The 18,176-nt window shown below is 43.2% G+C and overlaps 1 protein-coding gene across 1 annotated transcript in view; it reads left to right on the top strand.

Annotated features, from left to right (window-relative positions):
* DMD (dystrophin) overlaps positions 1-18,176 on the top strand; it is a 3,148,630-nt gene that overhangs the window by 1,603,180 nt on the left and 1,527,274 nt on the right. Inside the window, exons 35-37 of the mRNA XM_029603105.1 lie at positions 1,208-1,387; positions 10,928-11,056; positions 15,127-15,297. Of these exons, the coding sequence (XP_029458965.1) occupies positions 1,208-1,387; positions 10,928-11,056; positions 15,127-15,297 (480 nt within the window). The remainder of the gene's footprint in view (positions 1-1,207; positions 1,388-10,927; positions 11,057-15,126; positions 15,298-18,176) is intronic.

The raw sequence follows: 18,176 nt of genomic DNA, 5'->3' as shown, positions 1-18,176 counted from the left end.
GGCTTCACCTATATCAGGAGGCATTTTTTTAAAGTTAGGATGCTCCACCAGTAATTGTCAAGCATCTTGTTTGGTTTCTTCCTTTGTTAAGTTTGTGTTTTCGTATCTCATTGTATTATTTATGTGCATTGTGATCCGCTTAGCACAGTTGCACTGCTACAAGTGCAATAGAAGTATAATTAATTGAATAAAAGCAATACATTTAGAAGTAGGCAGTATTGTAGACCGTGGGTATGAATGCGCTGGAGCTCTGCTAGCACCACAGTAACATTAGACGGGAAAAGGTGGAAAACGGTTTACTGGGAGAGGGCACCGAGGGGGGACAAATGAAGCGTATGGGGAAGGGGGTGCTGAGGTAAGGGTGGATGAAGGAGGGAAGGGAAAAAAAGAAACGAGTAGGAAGAAGGGAAAAGAAGAGCCTGGGGACTGAGCAGACAGAGACACACAGACAATACAGAGAACGCCTTTGGAAATTTTACGCACTCTGTAAAGCACGTTTTCCAGTCAGAATGTGTGTGTGTGTGCCCCACGTTGTAAAGTTTTTCACATGCTCAAACCCTGTCCTTCTTCTAGCAACAATGTGATTGAAATATGCCTCGTCAGACATGGAGGTGATCAATGAGAGATTTCTAGTGTGCCCCACCTCTAGGCTATTATCTGGGCACCGAGTATCCTTTCAACCTGGCGTGCACGTCCAAGTGCAAATCATATATATTTGACAGGGGTTTTTTTTTTTTCTAGCAGGAAAATATGAGCAACGATTTTTCTCTCCAATTCCAAGACCTGTGCAGATTGAAAAAAAAAAAAAAAGGAACTTGAGTTTTCTTACAGGTGCCACTGTCCTGCTGAAATGTTTCAGTATAAGCAGAATATTTTTAAGATTATATAAGTCAGGCCCTTGTAGGAATGTTCCTAACTGAGATCACCCCCTTTTGGAAACGCACATGGCAAAAGCAGCATTAGTGCCTTGACCAAAGTGCTTAACTGCCTTGGAGGGGTGGAACCACTAAAGCTTTTTTCAGTTAGAAATGTCTCTGTTTTTATTTTTCAATTTGCTTTGCTTGGCTCTGCAGGAAGCGTACGTTCTGCGCATCCATGAAAAATAAGGCTCTTCTGTGCTTCGCAGAACCTTTCTGCAGACAACGCGTAGCCGTGAGCCATGAGTCCAGACACACTTGGTGTAACTGCATTGATTGTGTTCACACAGGCTACCCAAAAGGAGATGGAGAAGCGCCAGCATCAGCTGAAGGCTGCAACTGAGCTGGGAGAAGCACTGAAGGCGGTGCTCGGAGGGAAGGAAAGTCTCGTGGATGATAAACTCAGCCTCCTGAACAGCAACTGGATAGCAGTAACATCACGAGCTGAGGAATGGTTCAACTTGTTATTGGTAAGGAAATTCTCCCCTCAGCTCAGTGATGCGTTTGAAGAGTGCTTATAGTCCCATGGGGCATCTTATGCTTATCACAGTTCCTTGCACTTCTTCTCTGTAACATTATAGCAATAGTATAGAAGATGTTAGGCCAGCCCTGGATTTGTCAAGAGGCACCCATTATGCCTGTGCCTAGGGCAGCAAACATTTAGGGGCAGCAGGCTGGCTAAGATTTGCTGCCTTCCAGCTCTGCTGACTCTCATTCAGCAGAGAACAGTAGTGGTGTGCATTCGGTCCCTACATATTGGCAATCTGCAACGGATGTGGCCCTATTCGTTGTATTCGTGGGGAAGCGAAACGTATCGCGATTCCCCACGAATACATGAATCTTCGCCGAATTATTTGGCCGCCTAAAGAAACCAATTTAAACAAACCCCCCACCCTCCTGACCCCCAAAAGACTTACTAAAACTCCCTGGTGGTCCAGCGGGGGGTCCCGGAGCCATCTCCTGCACTCACATCCTCGGTGCTGGTTTCAAAATGGTGCCGATAGCCTTTGACCTACTATGTCACAGGGGCTAACGGTGCCATTGGTCAGCCCCTGTCACATGGCCATCGGCGCTATCTTGTGCTCCTACCATGTGACAGGGGCTGAGCAATGGCACCGGTAGCCCCTGTGACATAGTATGGGCAAAGGCTATCGGCGCCATTTTGATTACTGGCAGCTGACGGTCCGAGTGCAGGAGGTCGCTCCCAGACCTCCGCTGGACCACCAGGGACTTTTGGCAAGTCTTGGGGGACCCTCCTGACCCCCACAAGACTTGCCAAAAGTCCAGCGGGGGTCCAGGAGCGACCTCCTGCACTCGGACTGTCGGCTGCCAGTAATCAAAATGGCGCCGATAGCCTTTGCCCATACTATGTCACAGGGGCTACCGGTGCCATTGGTCAGCCCCTGTCGCATGGTAGGAGCACAAGATGGCGCCGATGGCCATGTGACGGGCTGACCATGTGACATAGTAGGTCAAAGGCTATCGGCGCCATTTTGAAACCAGCACAGAGGGTGTGAGTGCAGGGGATGGCTCCCGGACCCCCCGCTGGACCACCAGGGAGTTTTGGTAAGGCATGGGGAGGACAGGAGGGTGGGGGGTTGTAGTTAATTTAATTTTAGCGGGGGAACGAATCAAAATGGACGTATTTATGGATCGGGGCGCCATACGGCCGAATGCAACGTATCCACCCCCCGACGAATCCGAATCCCGAATGCAACGTATGGCGTCCCTCTGCACATCCCTAGAGAACAGTCCTCTGCTACCCTGTAACAGACCCTTACTGGAGGTGAGGGGGGGGTGTGTGAAAGCACCAAATGTTCCTGAATCTGCCCCTTCTTAAGGCCTGAGTTCCAAAAACTTATTTTACACTCCCAATATAGAGGGGGTAGTTTCTTAAGACATTTACATGCATAAAACATGGTTTTATGTATGTAAATGGCTATACAGAATTGATTAGGACACCATGCACATAAAAGTCTGCATGGAACCCAATTTTGCTTATATTTTTGCAAAAACTGAGCAGAGGCATTCTAAGGGTGGAGTCGTCAGTTACACACATTCTTTTTAATTTGGGGGGGGGGTAATTACATAAGTACATAAGACTTGCCATACTGGATCAGACCGAGGGTCTATCAAGCCTAGCATCCTGTTTCCAACAGTAGCCAATGCGGATCACAACTACCCAGCAGGATCTCAAAAAATAGATCCAGACCTTTTTGCTCATAATCAGAGATAAGCTGTGGATTCCCAAGCCTACAGATATACAGACAGCTTTCACCACATCCTCTGGCAATGAATTCCACAGTTTCATACAGTGCTGAGTGAGAAAATTCTTTCTACGATTTGTTTTAAAAGTGCTACCTATTAGCTTTCTGGAGTGTCCCCCTAGTCCTAGTATTATTGGGAAGGGTAAATATATGTATAACTCCAACATTATCCAGTTTGGTTTGTTTTTTAATTTTTTTTGGGGGGGGGGGGGGGGGCATTTCTCATTTTTTGGTTTGGTTCATTTACGAAATCTAAAATAAAAAATTAAACAAAAAAACCCTAAAAGAAAAAAACAAACAAACCAAGTACATTTTTGAAAAGCAGGCCAGTGATGGCCCTAGCTGGGTATTCCCAGACCAAAATACTGCTCTGATTAGCACTGAGGCTGGGGCTAGGCCAGTACCCTCCTCCTGTGAAACTGCTGAGGTCGGGGAGCTCCCACCTTGGTACCCACTTACCCTGTTTCCTGGGTCTGGCTTCTAAAACAACAGGAATGATGCCTAGTCGCTCCTGCCCTGGTTCCAGCACCATTCTCCTGTTCGGCCAGCACCATTTTCATGTACACAGTAGGCCTTGGTACTGGTCTGTGCAGTTTTTTGACCAGGAAGGCTGAGCCAGGGCAGCTGAAGGCCCGCTTTTTTTTCTTTTAATGGACAATGAATACAAAAATATCCAGGCATTTTCAATATTTCCCAAGGAGGCTATTTTTGGTTCATTTGGAACGAACCAAAAATGACTTTGGTACATTTTAAGAATTTGTTAGAAACAAATCGACATCCCTAGTAAATGCCATTTCCCTATTTACCCACTCTACCCCATTCATGATTTTATAGACATTATCATACCTCCTCTCAGCCAACTTTTCTCGAGGCTGAAGAACCCAAAGCTGTTTAGCCTCACCTCATAAGTGAGCTGTTCCATCTCTTTTATCTTTTTACTTGCCCTTTACTGTACCTTTTCTATCTCCACTCCACTCCAGAACTGAACAAAATACTCAAGGTGCGGTTGCACCACAGATTGATAAAGAGGCAGCATGATATCTTCTGTTTTATTTTCCATTCCTTTCCTTATTTTCTGTTTGTTTGTTTTTTTATTGCCTCCACACATTGTGCTGAGGATTTCAAAGTATTCTACACGATGATTCCAAGATCCTTTTCCTGGACAGTGACACCTAATATGGATCCCAGCATCGTGAACCTGTTGTTTGTATTATTCTTCCCTATAAGCATCAAGTTGCACTTACCCATATTAAATTTTATCTGCGTTTAGACACCCAGTCCCCCCATTCTCTCAAGAGCCTCATGCACTTCCTCAATTGGCTTGTGATCTGACAAGTTTGAACAATTTTGTGTCATCTGCAAATCTGATCACCTCCCATTTCCAGATCATATATAAATATATTGGGAAGCACAGGTCCCAATACAGATCCCTGGGGCAATCCACATCTAGTGAGAGAAATGACCATTCAGTCCTACTCTGTTTCCTGTCCTTTGGTCAGTTACCAGTCCACAATATGTCATTGCCTCGTATTCTATTACTGTCTAATTTTCTAATTAGTTTCTTATGCAGAACTTTGTCAGAAGCCTTCTGAAAATCAAGATGCATGATGTCAACTGACTCACCCTTGTCCACATGTTTGTTAACCCCTTTAAAAAAAATCTAACACCTTTGAAAGATAAGATTTCCCTTTTCTAAATCATTGTTGGCTCTGCCCCATTAGTTTGTGTCTATCCAGATGGTCAGTAATTTTATTTTCAAAATAGCTTCTATATTTCGCTCTGTACCACATCAGGAACTAGTCTCCAGTTTCCCAGATTACATCTGGAGCTCTTTTTAAAAAAGAGGGTTATATTGGCTGCCCCTCAATCATCAGATACCATAACCAATTTGAATGAGAAGTTCGGCCTTATTAGTATTTATCCCTATTTCATTTGTTAGTTCTTTTAGAACTCTGAGATGTAAACCATCTAGTCCTGGTGATTTGTTACTCTTTAGTTTATTAATTTGTTCCATTACATCTTCCTGATTCACTGTGATTTGATTCAGTTTCTCTGAATCCTCACCCTCAAAGAATGCTATTGGTGTAGGTATCTCCCTAGCACCCTGCTGAGTAAAGACAAGCAAAGAATTCATTTAGTTTTTCTGCTATAGCCTTGTCTTCTCTAAGCACCCCTTTTACCCATCAGTCATCTAGCAGTCCAACTGTCTCTCTCTCTTTCTGGTTTCTTGCTTCAAATATACTTGAACAAGGTTTTATTTTTAGCTTTTACTTCTCCAGCAATTTTCTTTTCATATTCTCTTTTGGCCTGCTTTACTTCTAACTTGCCAATGCTTTATGCGGTTTCCTATTTTTTTCATTTGGATCTATCTTTCAGGTTTAAAAGGATATCCTTTTGGCTTTAATTGCCTCTTTCATGTTGCCATTTAATCATGCTGGCAGTCATTTGGTATTCTTTCTCCCTTTTTTAATACATAGAATTCATCTAGTCTGGGCTTCAAAGATGGTGTTTTTAAACAGCATCCATGTTGCATGCAAACTTTTAGCCTTTGCAACCACTCTTTTTAGGTTTTTTTTTTCTAATGTCATCATTTTAACATAGTCTTCCTTTTTAAAATTAAATACTTCTGCTGTATTTTTCCTTAATGTCCTCCCTTCAGTGATTATGTTAAATTTGATTACATTATGATCACTACTGTCACATGGCCCCCACCACCAGGTATGCATGCAAACTTCACCGCTATGCAGGCTGTTTGAACATTTCTCTAAGAATGAGAAAAAAGCTCTAGTAAATCAAGCCCCCAATTTGGTGGATGTGATTTCAGTTTTTTGTTGCTCAGATTTGTCGTAAAGAAGAAGTGCTACACATTACAGTGAAGTGCTGATTGCAGTTTGTACTCCCACAACCTCACATCCACACAAAGCTGATTTTTCCTCCAGATGAAGCGCAGTTATTCAGCCATAAATAGGGCTGATGCCTCTCTATGGGTGGGGGCAAGGAGAACGAGGCGGTGAATTGACACAGTTTTGGAAAATGGTGCCAATGAGGTAGGAGCCAAAGAACGTCACTTCTGCCCTTAGTAGACAGTAGGGTATCACATGGTGTTCTGGTGACTGAACTGGAGTTGAGGGTTCTAGAAGGCAACCTTTGGGAAAGGGAAGAACCTAAGGGGCGTACAAAACTTTTTTTCTATTTTCTCAAAGGTCCAATGTGGTGGGGGAGAACCAGGGGCCCAGGATCCACCAGGTTTTTTTGGAAGCAAGCCTGTGGGGGAGTTTTGTGGCACAGCGGAGCCTAGATACCTCTGAGGCATATTGGGTGCCACTAGATATTGGCAGTGGGAGGCTTGGGGAAAGATGAAAGCCCAGGGGGTGGGGGTAACATATTTTGCACCAAGGGGGCAGAGTTTGGGACCTAGGGGTAGTGCCGGAGTCATAACCTTTGACAATTTTATTTTTATTTTTAACACTTTGACCACCTAAGGGAGAGGCAGAAGGCGTAGGAGAAGTGGGTCTCATGAGAACCCTCTCAGTGGTTTCTACACGCCTGGTAGGGGATTTCTGAGACTGCACTGATGCCTTTAAGTGAAGGAACAGGAGCACTGGAATGTGTTATCTTTCTGATACTCCCAGAAAAAGTTAAGTACACCTCGTGAGCTATAGCTAATTTTCATTAAATATCATGGCTTGTTGACTTCATCACAAGCCAAAATATTTGATTTCTATCTGCATGATTTGATTTGCATGCATTTATATGCAAATCAGGTTATTTAAATACCCACAATGTGCTGGCCTTTTTGGGGGGAAGATAATACATTTCATTTGACGTTCTACATATTATCTGGGCATTAAGGCATTTATTACTCATTGCTTAACACATGGTAATGCTTTAACATAACTTACAGGCCGATACAGTAAGACGCGCAGGAGAGCCGGCCCGACGCGCGCCCAGGCCACTCTCCTGGCGAGCGAGTCACTAAATAAAAATATGCAAATAAGGGCACGCGGTAAAAGGAGGCACTAGGGTCATAGCACGTCCCTAGTGCCTCCTTTTTGACAGAAGCTGCGGCTGTCCGTGGGTTTGACAGCCGACGCTCAATTTTACCGGCATCGGTTCTCGAACCCACTGACAGCCACGGGTTCGGAAAACGGACGCCGGCAAAATTGAGCATCCGTCTTCCAACCCACGGGCAGATTTTACATTTTTTTTTTTTTAATTTTTTTTAAATTTTGGGGCCTCCGACTTAATATCGCCATGATATTAAGTCGGAGGGTGTAAGGAAAAGCAGTTTTTTCTGCTTTTCTGTACACTTTCCCTGTGTTGGCCGAAATTAACGCCTGCCTTTGGCAGGCGTTAATTTCTGAAAGTAAAATGTGCGGCTTCGCTGCACATTTTACTCTCTGTATCACGCAGGAATAACTAATAAGCCGATCAACATGCATTTGCCGATACAGTAAAGTGTGCTTGGCCTGAGCACACTTTACTGTATCAGCCCATTAGTAAATGACCCCCTAAGTCTGTAAATCCTCTCATGCCAAGGATGTGTCTCTTGGGGTGTGTGTGCAGGAGGGGAGGGATGTGGTTGCTATTGTTATTGACAATTTGATCATTAGGAATGTAGATGGTTGGGTGGTTGGTGGGAGTGAGGATCACTTGGCAACTTGCCTGCCCAGGGTGAAGGTAGTGGATCTCATGCATCACTTTGATAGGATTTTAGAGAGCGCTGGATAGGAACTGGCTATCAAAGTACACATGAGTGCCAACAACAAAGGACGGTGCTGGAGAGAGCTTCTGGAAGCCAACTGTAAGCTTTTGGGTAGGAAGTTGAAATCCACAACCTCCTGGAGGTCAGTGCATGGATGAGATGATGGTGTAGATAGGAGAGCTTTAGATTTATTAGTAACTGGGAACATTTGGGGGATGGGGGATGGAGTGGAGGAGTAGTCTAGTGGTTAGAGCAGCAGGCTATGAAACAGAGAATCCAAGATTCAAATCCTGCTGCCGTTGTTTGTGATCTTGGAAAGGTCACTTCACCCACCCTTGTCTCAGGTACAGACATATTGTGAGCCTTCTGGGGACAGGGGAATACCTCCAGTACCTGAATGTAATCCACTTTGAAGTGGCTGAAAGGCTGAATATAAATCAAATAAATAGTAATAAAAATTGCTTAACCAGAGTATAACCTAGTTGCTGGTGCTAACATTTAAAAAGGAGATAGAGCAGCTTGTAAATTAAATCATGGGGATAAACCAACAGTCATTCAGGAGAATATAGTTTGGAAAGAGGTATTTACTAACACCCAAATTTTCAAAAGCCCGAGCGTATTTGTAAAATGGCCCCAGCTTTTTGTGCCGGGATTCACAAAAGGGGTGGGGCGGGGGCAGCTGGGACAGTGCCATTTTACATTGTTCCTGTATCTCGTGCGCCGGGAGCTAGCTGATGCGCGCAGCTTGCTTCTACTTGGATGAGGGAGTAAGGTGTAAAACAAACAAAAAAGGAATAGCTAGGGTAGATTTAGGGGTCAGGGTGGAAAGGGGAAAAGGGAGGAAGGTTAGGTAGTGGGGTAGGGAAGTTCCCTCCCAGTCCGCTCCTTAATTGGAGTGGACTGGGAAAAAGGCTGATCGCGTCGCTGTGCATAATTGCAAAAAATTCCTCCCTCACGCGCGTACGAGAGGGGCACCCGCATGCACATGTGCATGCCGATACAAAGTCAGGCGCGCATGTGCACGCGGGCATCAGATTTTATAACATGCACGCGGCAACACACGCATGTTATTGAATTGGCACGTGCGGGTTTTAAAATCTACCTTTAAGTATACTGCATAACAGGGAAGTTAGAATATCTCGATAGTCAGACTGTGGTAAAGACTGAAGTAACCCAAGTGAAATTAAATAATAAACAGATAAATAAGAAGGATTACAAATGTCCTGAATTGACAAGTAACAATCCGATCTTAAATAAAGTTAGCAATAAAGTAACATACTTTGAATTGTCTGGATGTCAGTGCCATAAGTCTACAAAATAAGATTGGAACGTTAGAATATATGACAATTAAAGGGTAATTTTCATTTTCTGTTTAAATAAGCACATCTGTGCATATGTCAGTGTGTCTAAATTTACAGAAATATTTTATAAACTGCGTGGTGAGAGCAGCACAGTTTATAAAATGCCACACATTTCTGCACCTAATATATGTGCATATATTCAGGGGCGGATTCCCGCTGATGACCGGCCTGAGGATTCGCCACCCAGGCCGGCCCACCGGGGGATGCCCGATCCCCCGATAGGGCAATCCGCCCCTGCATATGTTTCAGTATGGGCATATATTAGTAATGCAGGAAAACACATATCATCTTTATCCATTTTCTAAAAGTATGTGAATATATTTTATGTATGCAATAGTTATAACATGTTCACGTAATAACCCAGTACAAGGAGGCAGGTATTGAAAAAGAAATGTGCGTGCTCCACTTCTGAAAATATTTGTATGCATGCTTGCAGTGGTCAGTGTGCCAACACTCCCACCACTTCACCCTGACCCCTCACAACTTTACCCAGACCTTCCATCCAAAAACTGAAGACAAAAGACAAGTGCAATTTCAGTTCCCTGACTCAATTAGCAGATGGAAAGGTGTGCAGACATGGTCCGTAAAGAATGCACGTATACAGTACCACTTCCAAGATACCAGCTTGTGCGTGAACTTCTGAAATCTGTCCCGGTTTCAGAAAACTTCCCCCGTTTTCCTCTGTTAACATTAATGTACATACTCTTAATGTTTCCAAAATGGCACATACACAGTATATGCCAAATTTATGTGTGGAAACATTTTGAAAATTAACCCAAAAATGTATTTGGATTCTCAGAAGGTGGTTGACAAGGTCCCGCATGAGAGACTCCTCAGGAAATCACAAAGTCATGGGATAGGAGGCAGTGTCCTACTGTGCATCGGTAACTAGGTAAAAGACAGGAAGAGGGTGGAACTGGAAAAAGGGGCAACGAGTGAGGTGATTAGGTTTACGGATGACACCAAATTATTCAAAGGTGTTAAAACCACAGCGGATTGAGAGGAACTGCAGAAGGAAATTGCAAGGCTAGGAGTCTGGGCAGGTACAAATGGCAGATGAAATTTAATGTGGACAAGTGCAAAGTGAGGCACATAGGGGAAAAATAATCCCAATACAGGAACACAATGATGGGTTGTGTATTAGAAGTCACGAAAAGGACGTTGGAGTCCTTCCAACTGCAGCATCGTGGACCGAACTTGATCACTTGGTTTATCATGATAACTTACCTAGTCTGCCCAAGGCTGAATAGTCTTTGACTTTTCTGCTCAATTGCCAGCAGTAGAACCAAATCAGTACCAAATTTTGATGGCAGTTTTAGTGCTATAAACAGTACACCGGTCCATTGAGAACTAGTCTAAGAGCCCTGGTTTATGATACAGAGACTTCCCTTTTTAAGGATCTCCCACCCTGAGCAGGTTTGAACCCATAAATTAGAGGTAAGAGATTCTGTAATCTTATTCCAATTCCCTTGGGCCTTCCAATCCCCCACCAAAGCTTTTTCTAAAGCTACTGGTTATTCATTTGCATGTAGTTGGCAGCATTTGAAACCCACATCTGCTAAATTGGTTCCTCTTGTAGATTTACAGACAATGCCCCAACCCATCTCATACAGACTTGTAAGAATAATCAGGTAATTGTGTCTTAGTACTTGAAATGTTTAATTTTACTTCCTGCAGGAGTATCAACAAGAGATGGAAACATTTGACCAGGGTGTAGCTAATATTACAACCTGGATGTACCGCACTGAGATCCTGCTGGATGAGTCCGAAAAACAGAAACCACACAAGAAAGAAGACATCCTTAAGGTAGCAGGAGCTCTTAGTTGTATGTAAAATGTTTGCTATATAAATCTAAAGAATGACACAGTAAGTGGTAGGCATGATGTTTTCCCTCAGTGATTTGATTTCCAGTCACATCTTGCTAGCCCAACAAAGAATTTTCATTAATTCCATAAATGGCCTTAGGAACAGCTCAGTCCTGGACATTTCTCCTTTTTTCCTTAGAAGAAAAAAAGAAACGGAGACGTTAAGAACTCTTTAGAAGAGTCCATACATTGTTTAAAATTATTTTAGCAATGTCCCCCACTGTTGTCTCTGCTCTGGGTGGTCAAGCAAAGTAGGGGCTGGGCAGTAGAATCAGTTCTCATCCACTGGGACACTTTTTTTTTTTTCAGTGTGCTATGCATGTTGGGATTTCAAAAGGGAGTTCACACAAAAATATGTGTTTTCTGTTTTACATACCAGGGGGAAGCCTATAAAATGATTTTCATTTTCTGCCTATTGCTGTTCTGTTTTGGGAAATCCATGACTGAGTGGCAGGCAGAGCTCATGGTGTCCCTCAGAGCACTAGCGATAATTTTATACTTCTGAACAAAAGGAATGAATGCTGTGCCAAAGCAGACAGAAATGGTCCTTCCTGTTACCAGCAGGAGCATGGAGAAATATTTTCAATATCACAGTATTTCACAACTTTCTACATTATTACTTAGCTAGCAGCCACAGTCATCCGTTCCTAGGGATGGGCATTTGGGAGAAATGAAATAGGAAAAGAGAAGAAATTCCCTATTTCATTTTGGATCATTTTCAAAAGAGAACGAGTTAAATTCCATATAAATTTTGTTGGAATTTCATTTTGTTTTGAAAACCTATTTTAAATAAATTGCTGGTCGGGCTTAGGCTGAGGCCCGACACTGGGGCCTCGCTTAGGGCATAGGCCGAGATCCAAAGCAGGGGGTCCCGGACTACGCCTGAGCTTGACGCGGGGATCTCAGCCTAGGCCCTGACCCAATCCCAGGGCCAAGGCCAAGATCTGGGAAATTTCCCTGATGATCCCCCCCCATACTTACCAAATCCAAGGCCACATCCTGGTCTGGTCCTAATGTTGATGCCGAGGCCCGGATCCAGATCCAATGCCGAGGCCCGGCCCGGAAGCCAGGACCTGAAGCCCATGCCAAGTTCCAACCTCACAGCCAGTGCCAAAAGGCTGGGTCCCAATGCCAGGGTTTTAGCCCGGACCCAGGCCTGATGCCGAGGTCTAGCCCGGAGGCTGGTTCCCAATGCCTGGGCCTTGGCCGAGGGTCATGCCCAGGCCCGGAGCCCAGCACTCGGAGCTTCTCTTTGGCTTCTTCCTTCTTTGGCTCTTCTTCACCAACTGATGCCATCAGCTGGGATCATTCTCATGCTATTTCGATGTATGGCAGCTAATTCAATTAACTAATGTAACACCCTAGCAGACGGTATCAGTTGGCAAAGAAGAGTTGAAGAAAGAATACACCGAAGAGGAGCTCTGAGGCCAGATGTCAGGCATGGGTCTGGGCAAAGGCCCCAGTGACAGGACCTGGCCTATGGGCTGGGCCACAGAATTAGGCCTGGGTCTGGACCCTGACCTAGGTCAAGGCCCAGGCATCAGGACCCAGCCTCTTAGCTGGGTCCAGGCCAAAGCCCTGGAATAAGGAACTGCCTTCTGGGCCGAGCCACTTCATCAGACCTAGGTCCAGGCCATAGCCTAGGCTGAGGTCCAGGTGTCTGGGCCTGGTCTCCAGGCTGGGTGCCTAGGCATAGGGCCTGGGCTTGAGGCCCAGGCATCAGGTCCAGGCCTTCAAACTCTAGCTTGAATAGGGTCTATTACAAGGTCATGGTGACCTACCGCAGCCTAAGCCTATGCTAGGCTGAGACTTCGACACCAGCTGGACCGGAAGCCTCAGCCTTGTGTAGGCTTAGGCTGTGGTAGGTCACCATGACCCTGGCCTAGACCCCACTCAAGATCCCAGCTTGGGCAGGGGCCTAGGCCTCATCTGCGGATCCCCCTTGGACAGGGTAAGTGGGCCTGGGAGGATCTTGGCCCTAGTATTTTTCCAGGGTGGAGGGATGGTTGGGGGGGCATGGGAGACCCCATTTTTTTTTTGTCTGTTTTTGATGGGGAGGTTTTGTTTATTTATTTTGGTTTTTTTTAAACTAAGGAAACAAAATAAACATTACATGAAATGAATTTTATAGTGAACAAGGCCACAAAAAATGAAACGAAATGAAATTTTTCCCTCTTCCCATCCCTATCTGTTACCAAAAATGAGCATCCTTTGTATTCTGTTACTGAAAAAGTAGTTAATATTTGCAGTGCTATATGTTTCTGACTTTCATATTTCATTTTGGTGCAGAGCGGTGGCATCATTTTCCCCAGAGCATCATGGGAGTGTCTTTTTGCTATTGGAAACTAAAATGGTCCATCTGTCTGTGCCCATTTCACTGTTCTTTTATGGCTATATTGTTTTTTCAAATACAATTAGGGAGAGTCACACACCTTTCACTATACGTAATCATATTTATTAATCAACACATTGCTTTAATCATATAAAATAAAACCACATTCATTCCACACTCATACATTAAAATAGTCCAACTGACTAAACTGCAAAAATATCACTTGCATATGAAATCATACAAGTACATAAAAAGTGCATAATATCCATACAATATACATAATGTTTGAAAAGTGTGGTTTTATTTTATATGATTAAAGCAATGTGTTGATTAATAAATGTGATTACGTATAGTGAAAAGTATGTAACTCTCCCTAATTGTATTTGAATTGTCTCTGGTTTGTGAGAGTCGAGTGTAATTACACCCGAATCAGTGTACCTTTCAGGTTATATTGTTTTTTCTTCACATGAGGTGTGAGAAAATGCCTTAACATGTAAGATAATCTAGTAATGACGGCAGAAAAGGACCAGATGGTCCATCCAGTGTGCCCTGCAAGTTTCTTATGGTGGTATCTGCTGCTCTGTGCAGGATCCCCTCATGTTTCTCTCAAGGGTAGTAACTGCCACTCTGTGTGTTTATCCCCACTAGCAATGGTCCCCTATGGCATTCAGGTCAGCACACAGCCCTCTGCAAGGTTGTACCAAGAGTATATTTTGGTCTGTGTATAAGCATGACCTGGGACACTCCTCTTGCCCACCTCTCTTGTTTGACTATAAGAGCATGCAGCCAGAAAATGTAGTGGGTTGTTTTTTTTTTGTTTTCCTTTAATGTGTGCACATTAAGGTGGGTTTTTTTCTTTTTACTGCATGTTAAAACCCACTTAATGGCCATTAACTTGATTTTAACATGCAATAAATTGATTAGTGCTTGTTAAAAAAATTAGTGTTCTAAGCAAAAAACAAAACAGTACATCCCTACTCTACTACTGTCCAAAGTTCTGGTTGGGCCAGAACCCTTAGCTCTTTCTTGGTAGCACATAACATTACCAGTGAAGGGTTGGGCTGGCTGTGTCAAGGCATTCATAGCATTAGTTGACATATTCTCACCAGCTTTGTTATGCATAATGTAGTCTGTGATACTCATCCAAAAATAACTCCTCCCAGAGGACTGCGGCAGAGAACCTTAAGGAATGTTATCAGTGTAGGCTGTCTGTGTTATTGCGTGCTGCATGTAGTCTTGATGTATTACACAACACAGCACTTGGTGGGTTTGACGTTTTCTCTTTATCTGTGTGAATGCCATTCATAGAGCAGATAATTAATGAACACAACACTGCTTTGTCAGCATTCGTTTCACAAAAGTGTCTCCAACAAACTCAGCACAAGCACTATGTTTCTTTTCAGCAGGCATGCCTGTGATATCAGAACACTCGCAGTAATTAGGTTTTGCTGAAAATTGCAGGTCACTTTGACTCTGTTGCAGTTTGCATTCCTCAGGAATGAGCACATACACCACCCGCTACAGATAAGGAAACTGCATTGTTCTTCTGAACTCTGCTAACGCACAAAAGAATGCTTCCTTTCACTGTTTGTGCCACTCTTTTGCATGCTTTCTCTCTCTCTCTCTCTCTTGCCGTTGACCATTAACTTGGAGCCCTGTCTCTTGCTCACGGACTGTAGCGCTTAAAGGCTGAGCTGAATGACATGCACCCCAAGGCAGATGCTGTGCGTGACCAGGCACTAGAGCTGATGACAAATCGAGGAGATCACTGCAGGGAAGTAGTAGAGCCCAAACTCTCAGAACTTAACCAGCGATTTGCAGCCATATCCCAAAGAATTCAGACTGGCAAGGTAAGAGGAACTGTCCATGTGCTGAAATGTATGCTTTTGGCAGCTGTGCATGGGCCCTGGAAAACCAGTGTTGACAGGGAAGTCACATTTGATAAAAAATTGTAAGATGCAGTAAATTAGAGGAAGATTTAATTGGAAGGAGGGGGTGAGGAAAAGAAGTGGTGGTTTGTGTCATATGAATTGTGTAGATATTAACAGTATTTATTTTCACGTATTCCTTTATTTATAGGCACAAAATATTCACCTCACTTAGGGCCCGATTTACTAAAGCTTTTCTCCCTTTCTGTGTCTATGGGAAAAATGCTTCGTAAATGAGGCCCTTAATCTGATACGTTGGCAGAGCCTACAGGGAAATAAATTAATAGTATTTTGTGTTTCAGTCTATTTCAGAATGCTGTTGTAGGCAGAGGCTAGAAGGATCGAAGGGTTCTTATCTGCCTGCAGATTCTTTCCTTCTGTGTTGTATTTACTGCTGTTAGCTAAGGGTATTGTAAGTAAAACTGATACCTTAAGTTGTTTTTTTTTAATCATTATTATTGGCCTTCATTCTATAGTAATTGCTTTTTGGTGGTTTACTCTTCGTAGATGTTATTGCTTGCTCTAAAGCCACTGGGATGTTTGCAGCAGAAGTATATTACTGTAACTGCATCCTCTTCTTGTTTCACATACCTTGATGTGAATATTGGTTGATAAACTGTTAACCTGATATTGCCAGCCTATCAACAAGAAGACTTCATAAACTTTTGGCAGGCTGCATTTCACTATAATTATTTATATGGCACCAGCCCTTTAAGACTAGAGGCAGTCCATCGTGACCGCAGAGTGACAGCAATATTAAAGGGTCATTGGTCCAATAAAGATCACCTGATAGTCCTTTTCCAGCCACTCTCTCAAATAATTAGAAAGAAAATGAAAACTTTAGCCTATACCAGCTTTCAAGCAGTTTCTAAACTAAAAGGAAAGCAAGGTAGTTAAACGAGGTGCTGGAGGCCACTTTTCCCCAGATCCCTTCTGTTGCTTAAACTCATCCATGGTTTTACTCACCTCTACTTAATCAACCTTAATAAAACCAAAACTGCTAAACACTAGGAACATAAAAACCAAGGCACACAACATATGATGATGGATACTGTAAAGGCCAGGCTCGTTTGCCCAGTTCCTGTTGCGATAACATAGAACTCCACCTTCATCTCCAGCTTTCACACCACATTTTCATCGCTAGGACTTTTCTGCTACCGTAGATGCTTGCAGCAAGCATCTATCACCCTTTCTGTAAAGAAATATTTCCTAATATTACTCCACGCTCTGCCCTCTTTTAGCTCAGTTTACCCTCCTGTTATGACTTTTTATTCTGGAATGGTTCCCTTCTTGTGCAATTTTTTCTTTTTGAGGTATTTTAATGGCTCTATCCTATTCCCCCTTTCTCCTTTCCTTTAAATACTTAGATCCTTAAGTCTCATTTCAAAAACATTTGTGGTGCAGACTGTTCACCATTTTGGACTACCTTCTCTGGACTGCATCTATTCTATCAGTATCCCTTTGAAGCTACAAACTCCAGATGCAATTTCGCCAATGTATGTACACACCATCACCTCCTTTATTTTTCTATTAACTAAACCTCTCCCTATGCACCCAAGCAATCCTTTGGCACTAGCAACTGCCTTGTGTCGCACTGTTTTGCTATCTTGAGATCATCATATATGATCACCCTATGATCTCTTTCCTCTTAAAGGCCATGACCTCTCCCCCCCCCCCCCCCCCCCCCACATACATTAGATTTCTGTAACCGGCCCAAACCCCTCCCCAATCTTACCCTTTCAAAAAATTTGCATTCGCACCATGTGGTAACATAACTGTCGCATGCATTATGGTGTTAAAGCCATAATGCACTTTTATGAATGACCCTATAAGTTTGCCGGCTAACTTAACTCCTCCCACAAATCCTCCAAGAATTGCCCCTATGTTGTCCATCTAAAATTTAGCCAGATACATTGGGGAAATATTGAAAAAACAGCATTTAGCCGGAGAACTTGTGAGTTATCTGGCTATAAATGCCTTTGAATATCGGCCCCACTGTATTATAAAAAGTATTCTGCAATGAACACTGCTCTCTGAAGACTGCTCATTAATGTATAAATAGAAGATCAATGAGACCATGAAGACCATAATAATCCTGAGGGAGGGAATCTATATTGGCAAAGGATTATTATAATTGTCTTCTCAGCTCACTGAAGATCCTTCTTCCTTCCTGATGAGTTTTCTTGTCTTTCTCTCAGCAGTCCTTTTTGAGTTGCATTGTTTGCTAACCTTTTTGTACTACCATTTTAATCTTTTTTTTTTGTCTAATGCTTTGGGATTACATGAGAAACGGGGGGGTATGGAGGAGAAAGCGACGTGAGCCAGGAGGTCGATGCATGGCATAGCTGAGGCAGCTTGCAGAAGATGTAAGATTTCACAATGGGGGCTGTAACCTTAGTACACTTGCAGGCGTTCCACGATGTATCCATGCAATTCCAACACAGTACATTGATTTAAAAAAAAAAACCAAAACAAAAAAACCCACAAAACACTGAGGTGAACTAAGCCACAAAGCCACAGATCTCTGTCATTAAAACTGATTTTTTTTTATTAATATTACATTTTTAGATTTAGTTAGTCAGGATTATTACATTCAAGTACTATAGGTATTTCTCTGTCCCCAGATGGCTCACGATCTAAATTTGTATCTGAGGCAGCAAGATTTGAAACTTGGGTTCTGCTGGTTTGCAACCCACTGCTCTAACCACTAGGCTATTCCTCCATACAAATTTGAATATTGGTTGTCATGTGATTAAATATATGCACTTAGCATTACCCATTAGAAAACTGAACACAGGGAG

This window comes from Rhinatrema bivittatum, chromosome 5, assembly GCF_901001135.1.
Source record: "Rhinatrema bivittatum chromosome 5, aRhiBiv1.1, whole genome shotgun sequence".
Taxonomy (NCBI): Eukaryota; Metazoa; Chordata; class Amphibia; order Gymnophiona; family Rhinatrematidae; genus Rhinatrema; species Rhinatrema bivittatum.
This window is presented reverse-complemented; position numbering and strand designations above follow the sequence as displayed.